The 16,491-nt window shown below is 39.6% G+C and overlaps 1 protein-coding gene across 1 annotated transcript in view; it reads left to right on the top strand.

Annotated features, from left to right (window-relative positions):
• Positions 1-16,491, top strand: part of XPR1 (xenotropic and polytropic retrovirus receptor 1) — a 214,127-nt gene that overhangs the window by 157,415 nt on the left and 40,221 nt on the right. Inside the window, exons 10-11 of the mRNA XM_062192940.1 lie at positions 6,270-6,441; positions 7,818-8,012. Coding sequence (XP_062048924.1) covers positions 6,270-6,441; positions 7,818-8,012 — 367 coding nt within the window. The remainder of the gene's footprint in view (positions 1-6,269; positions 6,442-7,817; positions 8,013-16,491) is intronic.

Genomic DNA, 16,491 nt, shown 5'->3' with positions numbered 1-16,491 from the left:
CCAAAGTCAGGAGCCAGGAGCTTCATCTGAGTCTCTTATGTGGTGGCAGGGGTCCAGGTATTTAGGCCATCTTCCACTGCTTTACCAGGCACATTAGCAGGAAGCTGGATTGGAAGTGGAGCAGCGAGGGCTTGAATCAGCGCCCATATGGGATTCTGGCATTGCAGGCAGTGGCTTTGCCTGCTGTGCCACAAAGCTGGGCCCTGGTTTCTATTTTTTGTAGAATCTCTCCTGACACCAAGATTTTTATTACAAAATTAAGACTTTACCTTTTTTCCTCCAATTTCATTTGGGAAAGAGAAAAAACAAAACAAACGAATGAGCAAACACATATGTTCCCTTTAAGTGCAGCACCACTAGACCTAACTTTGAGTTTGACTTCTGAACTTAAATGAGCAAGAGTGTTTTCATCAGTCATAAGGAAACCATCCCCTTTAATACATTTTGTCATCACCTAGCAAGCTTGCCTTTTAGACGGAAGTTGTTTTTGAAGACAGAAGGAATATTTGAGCCATTGTTTCTCTCTTGAGGTTTATACTAAAAAAAAAAGCATTGCCAGTTACAGTATTAAATTACTTTTCTTATTTGAGATTATAGGTCATTTTATTACTGGATTTGTTTTATGACCATGTTATTTGCATGAAAATAGAGTATTCTTCAGACCCTAAGGAAATATCTTTAAGATTATAAATAGCTATTGTTTTCTGCCACAATTAATGTGAAACATTTAGAAAAGTTATTTTTAAAGCAGATTTTAGAAGACTGAGAAGAAAGTTCAGATATTAGCATGATTATTAGATCATTACAGGATAATGTAGTTGTGTATGTGTGTGCTAAATGAACATTTCCCCAGTGCATCCTTCTTTGTTTAAATAGCAAGCTGTGATTCATGCATGATCAGTTACTCGTTAGCACAATGATTTCCCAGTGAGTAGAAATATATCTGTGCATCTGCTGTGTATTGTTAATAGATAAAGACTTGTTGGGGCCGGCACTGTGGCTCAGTGGCGCAGTGGGTTAATGCCCTGGCCTGAAGCGCTGGCATCCCATATGTGTGCCGGTTTGAGTCCTGGCTGCTCCACTTCTGATCCAGCTCTCTGCTATGACCTGGGAAAGCAGGAGAAGATGGCCCACATCTTGGGTCCCTGCACCCACGTGGGAGACCCGGAGGAAGCTTCTGGCTCCTGGCTTTGGATCGGCACAGCTCCTACGCATTGCTGCCATCGGGGTTGGGGGGGTGGTGAACCATCGGATGGAAGACCTCTCTCTCTCTCTGCCCTCTCCTCTCTGTGTAACTCTGACTTTCAAATAAATAAATAAATCTTAAAAAAAAATAAAGACTTGTTGATGAGCTAGGCTGGCAAAGATGATACAGGCAAGAATAATAGAATAGTGCACTATCAGAAGCAGTGACGTAAGAAGCATTCTGTTTTGTAATAACAGTCATAAACAAGAAAATGTTATCAGAGACCATTTCATATTAGTTGACCTGTTATAGGCTTATTTTAATTAAAATCTCACTGCAAAAACTTGCCCTTAGATTTATTTCTAGTGAATTAAGAGTGTTTCCGCTCTAGTTAAGTTTGTCTGATAGCATTTATATATATATATATATTTGTTTCAAGAGACAGAGAGATGAGGAAGAGTGAGAGAACTCCCATCTGCCGGTTTCACAACTGGGCTGGGTGGAATCTAGGAGCCAGAAACACAGTCCTCCCCCCATGTGCCCCACATGGTGGCAGGAACTCAATTACCTGAGCCGTCACCACGGCCTCCCAGATTCTGTGCAGGAAACTAGAGCCAGGACTTGAGCCTGAGCGTTCTAGTTTAGAACACAAGCATCCTAACTGCTCAGCTAAATGCCTGCACCTCTGACACAGTTTTTTAAAGCCTCCTCCTTACATAAAACTACATTTCCTCCTACCTCAAATTTCAGTGGGAAAAGCACATACATCCTTGGCTGTAGTGGTAGGCATTAAGTACTGTCTATATCCTTATTTATATTGGAATCTATTGAATTGATACATGCTATCCTTCTTCCCCCAAACAAAAGCGTAATATTTTTTATAAAAACTGATTTATTTGATATCAATATTCTGTGTCAGGGTTCATTAGGTCGGTTGGCCTCTTACCAGTCTGTGTCAGGGTTCATTAGGTTGGTTGGCCTCTTACCAATCTGTGTCAGGGTTCATTAGGTCGGTTGGCCTCTTACCAGTCTGTGTCAGGGTTCATTAGGTCGGTTGGCCTCTTACCAATCTGTGTTGCCTCAGTTGAAAATCCAGATGGGAAGTATCCGGAGTACCTTAAATTCTCTAATCAAAATGTCTAGATTATTCTTAAAAATGGGCTAATTAAGCTTTTAAAATTAGAATCTTTTACTTAGTAATTTAGAAACCAGTTTTTAACCAGTATTTGCCTTAGTTTTATAGTAAAAGTTTGACACCTTTCTGTTCTAAGAATACAGGAGAAGTGGGGCCAGCATTTCAGTTCATGGTTTAAACCCCTGCTTGCCTCTGTGGCATGCCACATTGAAGGACAGGTTTGAGTCCAGGCTACTCCACTTTCAATCCATCTTCCCAATAATGTGCCTGGAAATGCAACGAAAGATGGCCCAAGTACTTGGGCCTCTGCCATCCATATGGGAGAACAGGATGAAGTTCTTGGCTCCTGGCTTTGGCGTGGCCCAGACCTGGCTGTTGTAGTCATTTGGGGAGTAAACCAGCAGATAAAAGATCTCTGTATCTGCCCCTCTCTCTCCATCTGTCTTTCAAATAAATAAGTTAATCTTATTTATAAAAAAGAGACGTGTTCTCATTTAACAATGTACTTTATAATTTATTTAATTTTTTTTAATAACCCATAATATTGGCACTTCTTTCAGCCCTTGTTTTATGAATGAGATACCTATCTTCAGATAGGCATAAATAATTTGCTTAAGGTCATACAGCCAGTAAGTTACAGAGGTGGGATATGAAGACACGCAGCCTGGCTCCATAATCTGTACTTTAAATATTTCTGTGGAACAGTTAGACCTGCTAGTCACTCTTTTAAAATCTCTAACTTTGATGTTGTAGATCAACATAGTGTGATATACAAATCAAATTTGGAAAGAATATGTTTATTCATAGGCTTCTAAACAGTAGAATTTAAAACTTCATCTTCTTAGCTATTTATCTGTATTCTTTGTACAGATCTGGCATCTCTAATCCCAAATCTGAAATGTTCAAAATCCCCAAATTTTTGAGTGCTGACTTGACACCAGAGTTGGAAATTCCACACCATACCTAATATGATGGGTCACAGTCAAAACACAGGTGCATTAAAACTATTGTGTAAAATTACTTTCAGGCTGTGTATATAAATGCATAAATGAATTTTGTGTTTAATTTTCATTCCTAACCCCAAGATATCTCATTACATATATGTACATATTACAAAATCTGAAATTTGGAACACTTCTGATCCCAACATTTTGGATTTAGGGACACTGGACCTGTATGACTACAGGGGCAGGTGTTTAGCACAGTAGTTAAGACATCAGTTGGGGTGCTCACATCCCCTATCAGAGTGCCTGGATTTGAGTCCCAGCTCTACTTCTGAGTCCAGCTTCCTACTAATGTGCACCATGGGAGGCAGCATATGATGGCTCAAGTAACCTGGGTCCCAGCCACTCACATAGGAGACCTGGATTGAGTTCCAGGCTCCTGACTTCAGTTTGACACAGTTCCAGGCATTGTGGTCATTTGGGGAGTGAACCAGTGGATGGAAGATGTTTGTTTCTCTGCCTTTCAAATAAAATGAAAAATTAAGGGGGAAAAATAACCTGTAATAATGTAATAGTGGCTTGTTTTGTGTATGTGATAAAACATCAGATATCCAGAAATTGTTTCTAGCTATTATAATGCTATTACTTCAAGAGTTATTACCATTTTAATTAAAATCACAAGATAGAAATGTAGAACTGGAAATGTATTAGCCAGAATAAAACAAGGAGGAGCAGAAGAGTGATTTAGAGGATTTTCACGCAGCAGGGGGATTCAGATAAATCTAAAGTAAATTTGACTACATGTAAATATCAGGAAATTAAGTATAATATGTTTGTTTTCTGCCTCTTACTCTACCTCTGATAAAGCTACTTTGTTCCCTTTTCTGTATTTCCAAGGTATTTTATATGTATCACTATAATAGCACTTACCGTATGTGATCAGAATTATGTCTTTAGGTATTTATTTGGCCAACTAGATATAGGTTTTTAAGAGTATTGACATTTTATTTCTTTACCTCCAAAGATATATAGTGAATAATAAATCTTTGTTAAATGCATGAGTGATTATAATTATATTTGTTCCTTCATTAGCCTTCAAAAAGTTTATGGAAAATGGGAATTAGGAAAAAACTGCTTAGATTTTAATGTTTCTTGCACCAAACAAAAAAACCCTTATCTTTTAATTCCATTTTCCAGGAACTTCTGTGTTACACATAACAAGATTTACTTCTCTGTTTTCATCTTCTCCTTTCTGTAAACTTTCTTTTCCTTTTTATTTTCATTCTGTTCCCTTTCCCAGTCACATCCTTTCTTCCTATTTAATGCATTATCTTCCTCTTCAGCTCTTACAGAGATTTTCAGTATCTGAGGATGGAGTTGGCAGAGTGAAGAAATAGGAGTAGTTCGATGCCAATTGAAAATTAGAAGAAATTTGCCCTAGGCTACCAACTTTACAAAAGTCTGTGACTGGAGATTGAGTTAGTTCTTGGTCCTTTGGTATTATATTCTAAGTTGTCCTCTTGTCTCTGTCTCTATGAATGCTCTAAGTTCATTCTGCACCCTAGAGTTTCTTAAAATACGAGATTTGCCAGAACCTTCGCATGCATGAGTAACTAGGATCAGCCTGGCCCAAGCAGTTTGCTGTATCTGTAGCTTGTGGTTGCAAAAGATACAGCTTGTCTGTCTGGTCTGATGGGCTTCCTCAGAGTGTGGGACTGACCAGGAGACTGAGCCATGCAACCAAAATACATCAGGTCCAGAAAATAACTTCTCAACACTTGGATTATATCCTGTGGACACTAGTATACCTTTCAGTGTTCCATAGTAGCATCTGTCATTGATAGTTGGCACTGAGAATTGATTTGTAATATAGCCATTTATCTTCCTGAAATATTGGAAATATCTAGAGAAAGAATAGAAAGAACTAGCCATGTCTAAGAGAGAGAGCCATAGACTCCCAAGTTGAAGATGTCTACTTATTTAGCTAGATGGCCATGAACCTAGATATTTCGACTTAATTTCTCAAACCTGCTGGTTAGTCAGAATTTCTTGTTTCTAAAGTCTGTTTTCTTTTGTATAAGATAGAAGGAGCCTGAGAGAATGAGGATTAAAGCTACCTTCATCCATCTTTACTTGATACAAAGCCTTGTCAAGGTAGTTTGCCCATTTGAGCCTATTTCTGATGATTACATTAGTATCCAGGATTGTTCACTGCAGTGGTAAACAGGGTTCCACAAATTCTCTTGGGCTGAGTTTGTCGGTGTTCTATAAAATAGACACACACACACACACAGTATCTAGCTCATAGAATTGTGAGGAGGATTGAGTTAATACATGCATAAGCACTGAGGCAAGTGGACTCTGGGTAAATGCTCAGTACATTCAGCCTTAAAACATTTAGCATTGTTCTCAGAACAATGAGAAAGAGGGCCGATTTTTGTGGTACAGTTTCAAGATGAACATAGTCATCACCATGTCATTAGTGAAATGCAAGTGACTTGGTTAGACAATCAAATATGCCTTAGAGAGTATGCCATCTTTCCCTTCTTTGTAGGCAAAGATGAGTTTTGTATCCAGTTAGCCAAGATGGAAGAACATTCTAGAAATCATTATGGCATTTGCCTGTTCAGCAAAATTTATTTAAGAGCTTAAATGTTAGACTTGCTCTCAGTACTTAGCCTTCTACACAGTCTCCCTGCTTTTCACTTAAATTCTCCCCACCTCTTTGCTTTCTGTTTTTTAATTATGGCTGTTTCTGCCTTCCCCTCCCTTTTCCATGGTTGACCTTTCGTAGACATTATTACTTTTCTTGTTCTCCCTTCCATACATAACTGCTAGCGCTCAGGCAAGACACTGTCGCCAGGTCGCTGTGTTGGTCTGTGGTTGGTTCAATGGTTTCTATTTTATCAACTAGAGCAGTCATGTTGAATTCTGAGACACACGTTAGCAAAATTTAATTTGACTTTCCTTGTTTCTAACTTCCTGATTTCTTTTTCCCTCTCAGTTTCGAGTATTCACAGCCCCGTTCCATAAAGTAGGCTTTGCTGATTTCTGGCTGGCTGATCAGCTGAATAGCCTGTCGGTGATCCTGATGGACCTGGAATATATGATCTGCTTCTACAGTTTCGAGCTCAAGTGGGATAGAAGTATGGGCCTGTTGCCAAATGATACAGAAGGTAGGATACAAATTTGCCACCATAAACTAAGAAATACTGGAAATGGTAACTGAGAAAGTTAATAAGGTCATGGTGAAAGCTCTTCCTATGATACTATAAACTTAATTAAATGTACTCGGCTTTGTGTTAGAATTCTTTTTATCTGAAATAATTTGGGTTTTAAATTATGTTATGATTTTAGCCGTCCATTTGCCAAAAGATTTATAACTTAGGCTTAAAGAATTCTGAAACTATTTTTCAGGTGGCAGTTATATCACAAATGCTTTTCATTCCAGTGTTTTGTCATCACAGTTTTGCTCTATAACGTTATGAAGTTATTATAACATTATCAAAATACTAACTATTTAGAATTAGATGAAGTGCTTTGAGAAAGTCAGTATAGATTACTTTTTTTAAAAAAAGATTTATTTATTTATTTGAACGTCAGAGTTATAGAGAGAGGGAGGGAGAGACAGAGAGATCTTCCATTTTCTGGTTCACTCCCCAAATGAAGGCTGCAATGGCTGGGGTTGGGCCAGGCCATACGGAGCCAGGAGCCAGGCGCCTCCTCCAGGTCTCCCACGTGGGTATCAGGGGTCCAAGCATATGGGCTATTGTTTGCTGCTTTTCCCAGGCCATTGGCAGGCAGCTGGATCTCAAGTGGAGCAGCTGGGACACGAACTTGTACCCCTATGGGATGCTGGCATCATAAGCAGTGGCTTTCCTCACTGTGCTATAATGCTGGCCCCTAGATTACTTTTTAATTCTTATTTGAGATTCTGTTTTTCTCTGATTCTGTTTTACCATCATCACAAAGACCTAATTTAGGTGAATCACGTAAAATTTGACTTACCAAAGTCAACGATGAAGCCAAGGCTGACACATTTTCATTTTCATTGGTTGACAGTGGTTCACACTCTGTTGTAGGTTAATTGCATTGTAGTATCTAAAGAGAATTAAAAGAAAAACTCATTTACCAGCTCCATTCTTATTATTATGAAACACAAAGTCCATTCTTAGTTTAAAGTAAAGTAGGAGCAGAGGGATAGTGTGTTTTAGTGTCTTGGAATTCCTGAAATTGTCTGGAGTCTCGGTGGTAAGTATAGGTTTTTCCAGATTGCGGAGCAAACTTGTTGCCCTCTTTGATTTATACAAGCATTTTCTGTTTTCCTTGTAGTTTTTGCACTCTCCAAAGAAGGGGGTCCTGGACAGACACCCAGAAGTCTGAGGGGGCCTCCCTCCCTGACCTAGCAGCCACCAGAAGCTTGGAAATGTAGCAATCGCAAAGGGGCCTTTACCTTTTCTGGACCTGCTGCTGGTTATTCTATGTGGCTAAATTATATGAACAAGTTTGTTTTTTTTTTAAACTGTAATTTTTTTCTTTGAAATCTTCACAGAACCAGAAGTTTGCAACAAATACACATACGGGGTGCGAGCCATTGTTCAGTGCATTCCTGCTTGGCTTCGCTTCATCCAGTGCCTGCGCCGATACCGAGACACAAAGAGGGCCTTTCCTCATTTAGTGAATGCTGGCAAGTACTCCACAACTTTCTTCACGGTGACCTTCGCAGCCCTGTACAGCACCCACAAAGGTACTCCCGACTGCCGGGGAAGGTTTCTCAAAACCTGCTTTCACTATTCGAATCTGTTTCTTAGCTGTGGTTACTTTTCTATGTGTTGTGCTTTTTTTGTCCCTGAAGTTCAACTTCTCTCAGTTATACCAGTTTGTTCTTGAACATGATTTTAGTCTAATTCTGATATTTACTGACAAGTGCTATTGAAAAGAAGCATAGTCACCCAGAATAGGAAGGATGTATGATAATGTTTAAAATTTTGAATTACGTTTAATGGGTTCAATCTATGGATACCTTGGGTTTTCATTTTTTTTTTTTAATACTTCTTTGTTCATTAATGAGGTTGAGAAATAGCTAGGTGAAAAAGATTCCCTCTGGCAATCAAGTATATTTTTAATCTCTTTCCTTACCAAGTAGTAAGGATTGTTTCCAGCCCATTTAACTGCAAATTGAGTTCTCTGGTCTCTCTAGCTTCTCATCTCCATGGCAACCTGTTATTACTTGAAACTGCTTTTCTGTTGAGAAGAGAAAAAAGCTTTTAAGTTCTGAGCCACATGAAGTCACTCCTTTTGAATTTTTAACCTTTCCCCAAGAACTGTCAATCATCCATCTTCTTTCCTTTTACTAAAATGCATTCCTTCTTTGTCTATTTAAATCAATACAAGCTCACCTCTTGGGTGCTGTACTTTCTTATCTGTAGGTAATAGAGAAATGTTTCTAATTGAGATTATTTCAATAGTATTTAATACTTTAGTAAGAATTTTTCAGTGATTTTACTTTTTTAATTGAGAGGCTATATTTTAGTAGCCTTACTAACTAGCCAGTGCTACAGATTGCTGAAGTAAGCCTGATGGCCGTGAAAGATTCAGGCCTTGTTTTAGTAAACCTTGAGATTTAGTTCACAGGAACACTGTTTACAGCAGATTCTGCTGTTAGAACTGTATCGATGGCCGGCGCCGTAGCTTAACAAGCTAATCCTCCGCCTTGCGGCGCCGGCACACCGGGTTCTAGTCCCGGTTGGGGCGCCAGATTCTATCCCAGTTGCCCCTCTTCCAGGCCAGCTCTCTGCTGTGGCCCGGGAGTGCAGTGGAGGATGGCCCAAGTGCTTGGGCCCTGCACCCGCATGGGAGACCAGGAGAAGCACCTGGCTCCTGGCTTTGGATCAGCACGATGTGCTGGCCGCAGCGGCCATTGGAGGGTGAACCAACGGCAAAAAGGAAGACCCTTCTCTCCTTCTCTCTGTCTCTCTCTCACTGTCCACTCTGCCTGTCAAAAAAAAAAAAAAAGTAATGAAAAAATAAAAATCCTGAAATCCACACATGGTTTTTTTAAAAAAAAAAAAAAAAGAACTGTATCGATGGATGTAGCCAATAATTTTACTACCAGCTATGCATTCTCAGGTAATTCAATTAAGTCCCTCAGAGCAGGAAGCAAATCCCCAGTTTCTGTACTATTAGCTCTTGTTACTGGTTAAAATTAGGCCTGGGCTACATGACACTGGACAGCCAGTGCACCAAGAGATGATGTTACTGAAAGCTTGGTCCCTGTCCCCAGTGCCGAATCAAAATAAGGAGGACAGTGTGGAGGGTAAAGGAAAGAAGGTGTAATCTCCCAGTAGGCGAGGAGGTAGCAGACTTCCGTGTCTGCAGAGCTGCTGTCCTGCTGGATGAGGGTGCTTTGGGGCTTCTGCGAAGGCACCAGGGAAAGGAGAGTCAGGAATGAGGGGCACTGCACAGTAGGGGCCTGGTTGGCGTCACAGCGGTTATTTGGTCTGGTTGTGTGTTCAGCTGGTGTCCACGTTCCCGCTTGGTCAGCTGTACATTTCAGGGAATTTTTATGAAGCCCAGTACTTTGTGTCCTGGGCTTAGAATTCCCCTGCCCAGGCCTGGAAGTCCCCTAACAAAACCCCTCAAGATATTACCAGTCATCAGGGTGTGACCTCGTGCATTTGGTGATGAGAACCTCCTAGGGCTGGATTCATTGAGTGAATTTTAGTGTGGGCAGAAGGTGGGGCTAGGACACTTCAAAGGAAGGAGAGTGTCTGGGGTCTGAATTTAAGGCACTGTTTGAGGGCTCAGTTTCAAAGGGGTTGATTCAGGGAACAGGTTGATTCAAGAGGCCATTTGAGGGAAGAGTGGGCTTCTTTAGTCCCAGGTATGCTGTTTCCAATTTGCAGGTTAACAGGAGGACTATGAACCGAAAAAAGGGAGTTGGAGGAAACTGTCCAACAGGTTTCTAGGGTCTGTGCTGACACCACTTAAGTTTGGCTGCTTTTTGCTGGTTGTAAATTCTTCGCTAATCTAGAATCTACTGTTTTAGCCATCTCCCTGCAGTCAGCTCCTGTAGTTATTAGGTCTGCATCTGCTTGAGCAAACGTTTTGATCAGCCACAAGATTAGCAGCTAGCTTTTGTTGATCCGTGTGTGAAAGGGAATGGAAAATGTACTTTTTTTCCTTTTTCTTTTTCTCTCTCTTTTTTTTTTTACAATTGCAGTTGTAATTGTTGGCTTGTCACAAGGTTAGAATGTGAAAAGGAAGATGTATTCATTATGGTTACACTTTGATTCAGTCATGTATCGTAATTACGATTGTTACTAGATAATTGTGATTTGATTTGATAGTTTGTATTTTATGACATCTTTTACGAAATTTTGAAAAACCCTTCACTTTTCTCCTGTTTGTAAAAATGAGTACTGTATTTTTGATTGAGTATTTTAGAACAAAATCTACGTTTAGTACTGATACCCTTCTGTGAAAGGCTGACGGTCTGAATTCTTCAAATCTATGAACAGTCCAAATCTAACAAGCGAAATCTGGAGAAGTGGAGATTTGAATGTTACTGTGGTCTTAGAATATTCTGTGCTAGTGTCCCCCTTAAAAGAGTTTTATAAACTGTATTTCCTCGAGATATTTTTATGTTTGTAGCTGAAATGTTTCATCTTACATTTGAATAATTATCAACAATATTCTTTCCAGAAGTATATTTTAAATACTTGTATTTTAAAGCAAATGGCTAAATGTTTCTACTAAATATATCCAGATAGTCTGAGTGAGAAGCAGTTTTGCAATCAGGAGCATATCTGAGAGCTCTTGTCCCGCTTGTATGCCAGTGGAAACAAGAATGATTTAAGCTGTCAATAGGAAGGAATTTTAATGGGTTGTACGAGTCAGGAGCAAGGGATCGTGTGATGAGATACCTAGCTCCCTGTGTAAAGAAGTGTTACCAGTTTTAACAGTTTGTTTTCAGGGAAACCATACAGATTCGTTAAGTTTTGTTGATGTTCTGAGAAGAATTGTCCCTAATTAAAAGAGGGCAGGCACATATGCTCACTGCGTTATCATGCACGTTACATGCATCCCTTGTTCAGTTGGGGATGGATATTTGTGTTAGAGTTAGGGGGTTTGGGGCTTCCTACATCAGAAAGACGAATCTTTAAATAACCTATTGTGGGGATTGGGATCCCCAGCCCTACTGACTCCAAGCTACTTGTCTCCCCGTAAGAGGAGAAGTCAGAGCAGAGACACAGAGTGCAAGAATACGAGCAAGGTTTCTTGAAAGAGGTTAAAGAGATGGTGCACACTCAGACATGCTCGCCAGCAGCCCCCTGAGGAGAATCACGGCACATGAGTGACACATGTGTGCCTTCAGTGAGTGGGCACACGGCTGGAGCTTGCACGATCTCTAGGATTCCATGCGGCTTCATGCTGTGTCAGTATACAGTGTGCATTGCAGTGTCTTCTTGCATGATGGAGGAGGCTCAGGTACAAAATGGGAAAGTGAATGTGCTGAATTGCATGGAAGAGGGTGGAGTTTTTATTTATTTGAAAGAATTATAGAGAAAGGTGGAGACACACAGAGAGAGGTCATCCCTGTGCTGGTTTACTCCCCAAATGGCCTCAATGGCTGGAGCTGAGCCGATCAGAAGCCAGGAGCCAGAAGCTCTTCCAGATCTCCCATGGTGGATGCTCGGGTCCAAGCAGTTGGGCCAGTCTCTGCTGTTTTGCGGGCCCAAAGCATAAAGACTAGTGGAAACCTCTCACCTCCTTTGTTCCTCTCTAACTCCCTGCTTAGCCCACATCAAACCAACTTCAGCAGTGTAGGGGCGCCAGGTTTGTTCTCGGGGGAGTTCACCCCTGGAACATGACCTTATCCAATCAGTTGTGATTCTTGGCCGCTTGTGAGAATGCCTGGTTATTTTCAGCTCTAGCTTAGTCAAGGTTAGCTTATCTTTAGGATAGGGATTTTAGTTTGATACTTAATTGTGATTTATTTTTAAAAATAACAGTTAGGGGCCGGTGCCGTGGCTCACTTGGTTAATCCTCCGCCTGCAGCACCAGCATCCCATGTGGGTGCCGGGTTCTAGTCCCAGTTGCTCCTCTTCCAATCCAGCTCTTTACTGTGGCCCGGGAGGATGGCCCAGGTCCTTGGGCCCTGCACCCACATGGGAGACCAGGAGGAAGCACCTGGCTCCTGGCTTCGGATTGGCGCAGCACTGGCGATAGTGGCCATTTGGGATGAACCAGCGGAAGGAGGACCTTTCTGTCTGTCTATCTCTCTCACTATCTATAACTCTACATGTCAAAAGAAAAAAAAAAACACAGTTATACAATAGAATATTTACATTTGTTTCACATACTAGTATTTTACTAATATTTTTACTTTATGTTTTAGTCAGTTTCTTCTGCAAATTCCATATATAAATTGAAATTAAAGTATTATTTGTTTCCTGTCATGTGAGGTACTGAGATTTTGATTTTTTTTTGTCTTTACTGGGTTGTAATTATCATTACCTTATTTATTTTCTACAGTTGATCAAATGTATTACAAATTTTATTACACATAAACATTTTTTACTGAAATAAATTGATATTATTATTGTCCCTTATTTTCTGTTTTATATGAGTACACTGAGAGCATCTGTTAATACAGCTCATCTCATGGATGAAAATGGATGGAAATTTGTTATCATGTCAACTTGATTTCTTAGAGGAATTATGAATTATATAGCAAAAATTGCATAATGGTTTATTGTCAGTAATTATTTTTAGTGATCACGTTTCCTTTGTTGAAAACAGTTAAAAATAAACTGAATGAAGCAGAGAGTTGAATATAAACTGAAATAAAAAGGATTTGTTGCCCAGTCATTACAGTAATTAACTCTCAGTTTCTGGAAAACAGACCATCATATAATTATTAATTTGTTGTTTACCATAAAATATGCAAATTACAGGTGGAAATTAAAAACAAATTTAGCATTGCAGTTTTTTAATGAAATACTTCTAATCACATTCTGTAAATATACTTGTTGAAGAAAGTCTTGGAGTGCAAATTACACTCATCTAGTAAATGGAGAATATTTGTAGTATATCAGCTGAAGAGGAAAAACTTTCCTTTACCCTCTTAAGGTAAAGAAGAGAGAGAGAGACCTTGCAAATTAAATTGACAAAAGGTAGATTAATAGGAGAGAGAATTTATTATGTATTAAGAGGTCTTCATGGAAAATAAGTGAATCCCCAAAGAAGTGGTTAGGCCAGGGACTTAAATGCCATTTTTGCAAAGAGGGGATAAATTGTGGAAAATAAATAAACAGAATTGGGGGCTTTGGGCCTGTAGGGTCAGTAAATATATGGGGGAAATAAAGAAAGAAAGTTACAATGCACACTCAACTGGGGACCTTCTACACTGATAAGAGTCATCTCTAGTAATTAAGAAATCTACTCCTCTTCCTGGCATGGAAGAGAGATACACCTTTACAAATGGAAATTTGTGTTATTTTTATAAAGGGAATTTATGCTCTATTTTTAGACAGAAATGGGTAGAGATCTTCTTGCTTTTATTGTTTCTCAGTTGCCTTCAACTCAAAATAATCCTCATGCCAGTGTAGCATAATTTGGAGTGACACTCTGATCTTTGGTCCCTAATTAGGAAACCAGTGACATTTGTACATACTTCCCTGTGTTACACCTCACTGCTTGGTTCTCATTCTGAATTAGGTGACTGAGTAGCTGTGTAGATAGACAAGCAGAGCTCATGCATTTAGAAAGCATTTTTTTTTATTTATTTATTTATGTGAGAGGCGGAGTTAGAGACAGAGAGAGGTCTTCCATCTGCTGGTTCATTCCCCAGATGGCTGCAACAGTCAGAGATGAGCTGATCTAAAGCCAGGAGCCAGCAGTTTCTTCCTAGTCTCCCTTGGGTGCAGGGGCCCAAGCATTTAGGCCATCTTCTGTTGCTTTCCTAGGCCATCTGCAGGAACCTGGATTGGAAGTGGAGCAGCTGGGATTTGAACTGGCACCCATATGGGATGTTGGCACAACAGACAGAGGCTTAACCTTCTGTGCCACAGCACCAGCCCCTAGAAAGCGTTTGTTAAGAATATTCTAGGGGCCGGTGCTTTGGTGCAGTGGGTTAAGGTCCTGGTCTGAGGCGCCTGCATTCCGTCTGGGCACCTGTTCTAGTCCCGGCTGCTCCTCTTCCAATCCAGCTCTCTGCTATGGCCTGGGATAGCAGTGGAGGATGGCCCAAGTCCTTGGGCCCCTGCACCCACGTGGGAGACCCCGAGGAGGTTCCTGGCTCCTGGCTTTGGATCCGCGCAGCTCCAGCCATTGTGACCATCTGGGGAGTGAACCAGCGGATGGGAGATCTCTCTCTCTGTCTCTATCTCTCTGTGAACTCTGTCTTTCAAATAAATAAAATTTAAAAAAAAAAGAATATTCTATATAATAGGCCTGCTAGGCACTAAAAATATAGTAACAAACAAAACAGTTCTTGGTGTCAATGGTTTTTTTAATCTAGTAGGGAATGTACAGACAAGTAAAAGGGTACTAAGTTATTAATTGGTTGACAACAAGGCAAAACAATGCCACGAAACTGTACATTTAGATGTAATTTTATTTCTACTACTTTTTTTTTTTTTAAAGGCGGCATTAAAATCTAGTATAAAGAAGATAGGCAGGGTACAGAAAGAACACAAGTCTCTAACTCAGCCTCTTAGGCTTTCTACTCGGCTGGGAGAAGACATCTCTGAGGTTAAATCTAGACTGTACCTTCTTATTTAAGTTTAGGATTCTGTTTATCCCTTTGTATGCCTTGCTCACTGTCATGTAATATGTGAGTGGTGGTAGTGATACTGTATACCAGTTTTCTTCTTCAGCCTGGTGCCCCCAAATGATACATCTTTGAAGTGGAAGTTATCCTATCTATTCTGTTCACTTCACAGGTGTATTGCCAGGATTAAGTATGAGAGTGTATATGAAATCGAATTTATGATGAAATGAAATATAGTTCCCATTGTAGCTCTAGCTGTATGTACGCCTTCTACTAGAGAGAGTCTTTTTAAGGGCAACCCTTATGATTACCTTGGGTAGAGATTTTCTCAAGGCAACTATCAGAAAGAAGTGTGGTTGTTGTTTTTAAAAAAATACTTTTTATATTTGCTACATATTAAGTATTTATGTCACTAAATATTTTTGCCAAAATGCCTAAAACAGGGAAAATCAGAAAGACAATTCAGAAAGGCCATTGACAGAAAATTTGACATTGAATGATGATCATGATTTCTGTTGTATTCTTGGACAATATTCCAAGAGAAGAGGCATCAGGAAACAAACTATAGAAATAATCATTGAGTTAAAAGAATACATTCAGTGTGGTTAATTGGGTAGACACTGTTCTGTTAAATGTGTGTGTGCTACTGCAAAGGTTTTATAAGGAAGAAAGAGTAAAATGTAACAAGGTAGCATGATATTATTCAGACTCAGAGATCTGAGTCTTTTCAAAACCAACGTGCAAAGGTTACCATAGTAACAGCATTATATTAGGGAAAATTTCAAGTTTATTTCATAGGTTATGTCTTATAGTTTTTCCGCATGCTTTGTAAAAATGGGAAATAAGAGTTAATTATGCACTTAGAATCGTTATTTAGAAGGTGAGGGAGGAGGTTTAGGCAGACCATTTTGGGGAGTGTGATAATATTTAGGGAATATGGTAATATTCCAGTCAGCACTCACTTGTTGATCTAAAGATGGAAACTCAATTTGAAATATCTCATTGTATTTTATTTCCGTAATTCCTTTTAGAAACAAAAGAATTTAGCTAGTGTCCAACCTCTGTATTTTAAAAATTCATGTTTTATTATATAACTGAATTTGAAGCTGATTCCTTGCAAATGTCTTGTAGGAACTGGGATTGGAGGAGGCAGCAAAGTGTTCTAAATGGTTTCTATGTGTCCTTGAGGTTTCTTGGCTTTGGTGAGGAAAAATGGGTCATTGAGGGAAAGCACGTCATTACACTTTCTGTTTTAAAGTGCTCATAAATTCTTAGTGAATTTAGCTCTTTGCAATTTTCTGAAGGGAGGGAAAAAAACTTTAAAATACTTTACCCCAGACTTCTTTTTATTATTATCATTATTATTACCATTTGTTATTAAACTTTTAGAAAAAAGAGACTTTCTCTGCACACTTAAAGTTGAGATTATTTAATCTGTGTGGCGATGGCT

This window comes from Lepus europaeus, chromosome 5 (genome assembly GCF_033115175.1).
Source record: "Lepus europaeus isolate LE1 chromosome 5, mLepTim1.pri, whole genome shotgun sequence".
In the NCBI taxonomy this organism is placed as follows: domain Eukaryota; kingdom Metazoa; phylum Chordata; class Mammalia; order Lagomorpha; family Leporidae; genus Lepus; species Lepus europaeus.
The sequence above is the reverse complement of the archived record's forward strand: the minus strand, read 5'-3'. Positions and strand labels throughout refer to the sequence as shown.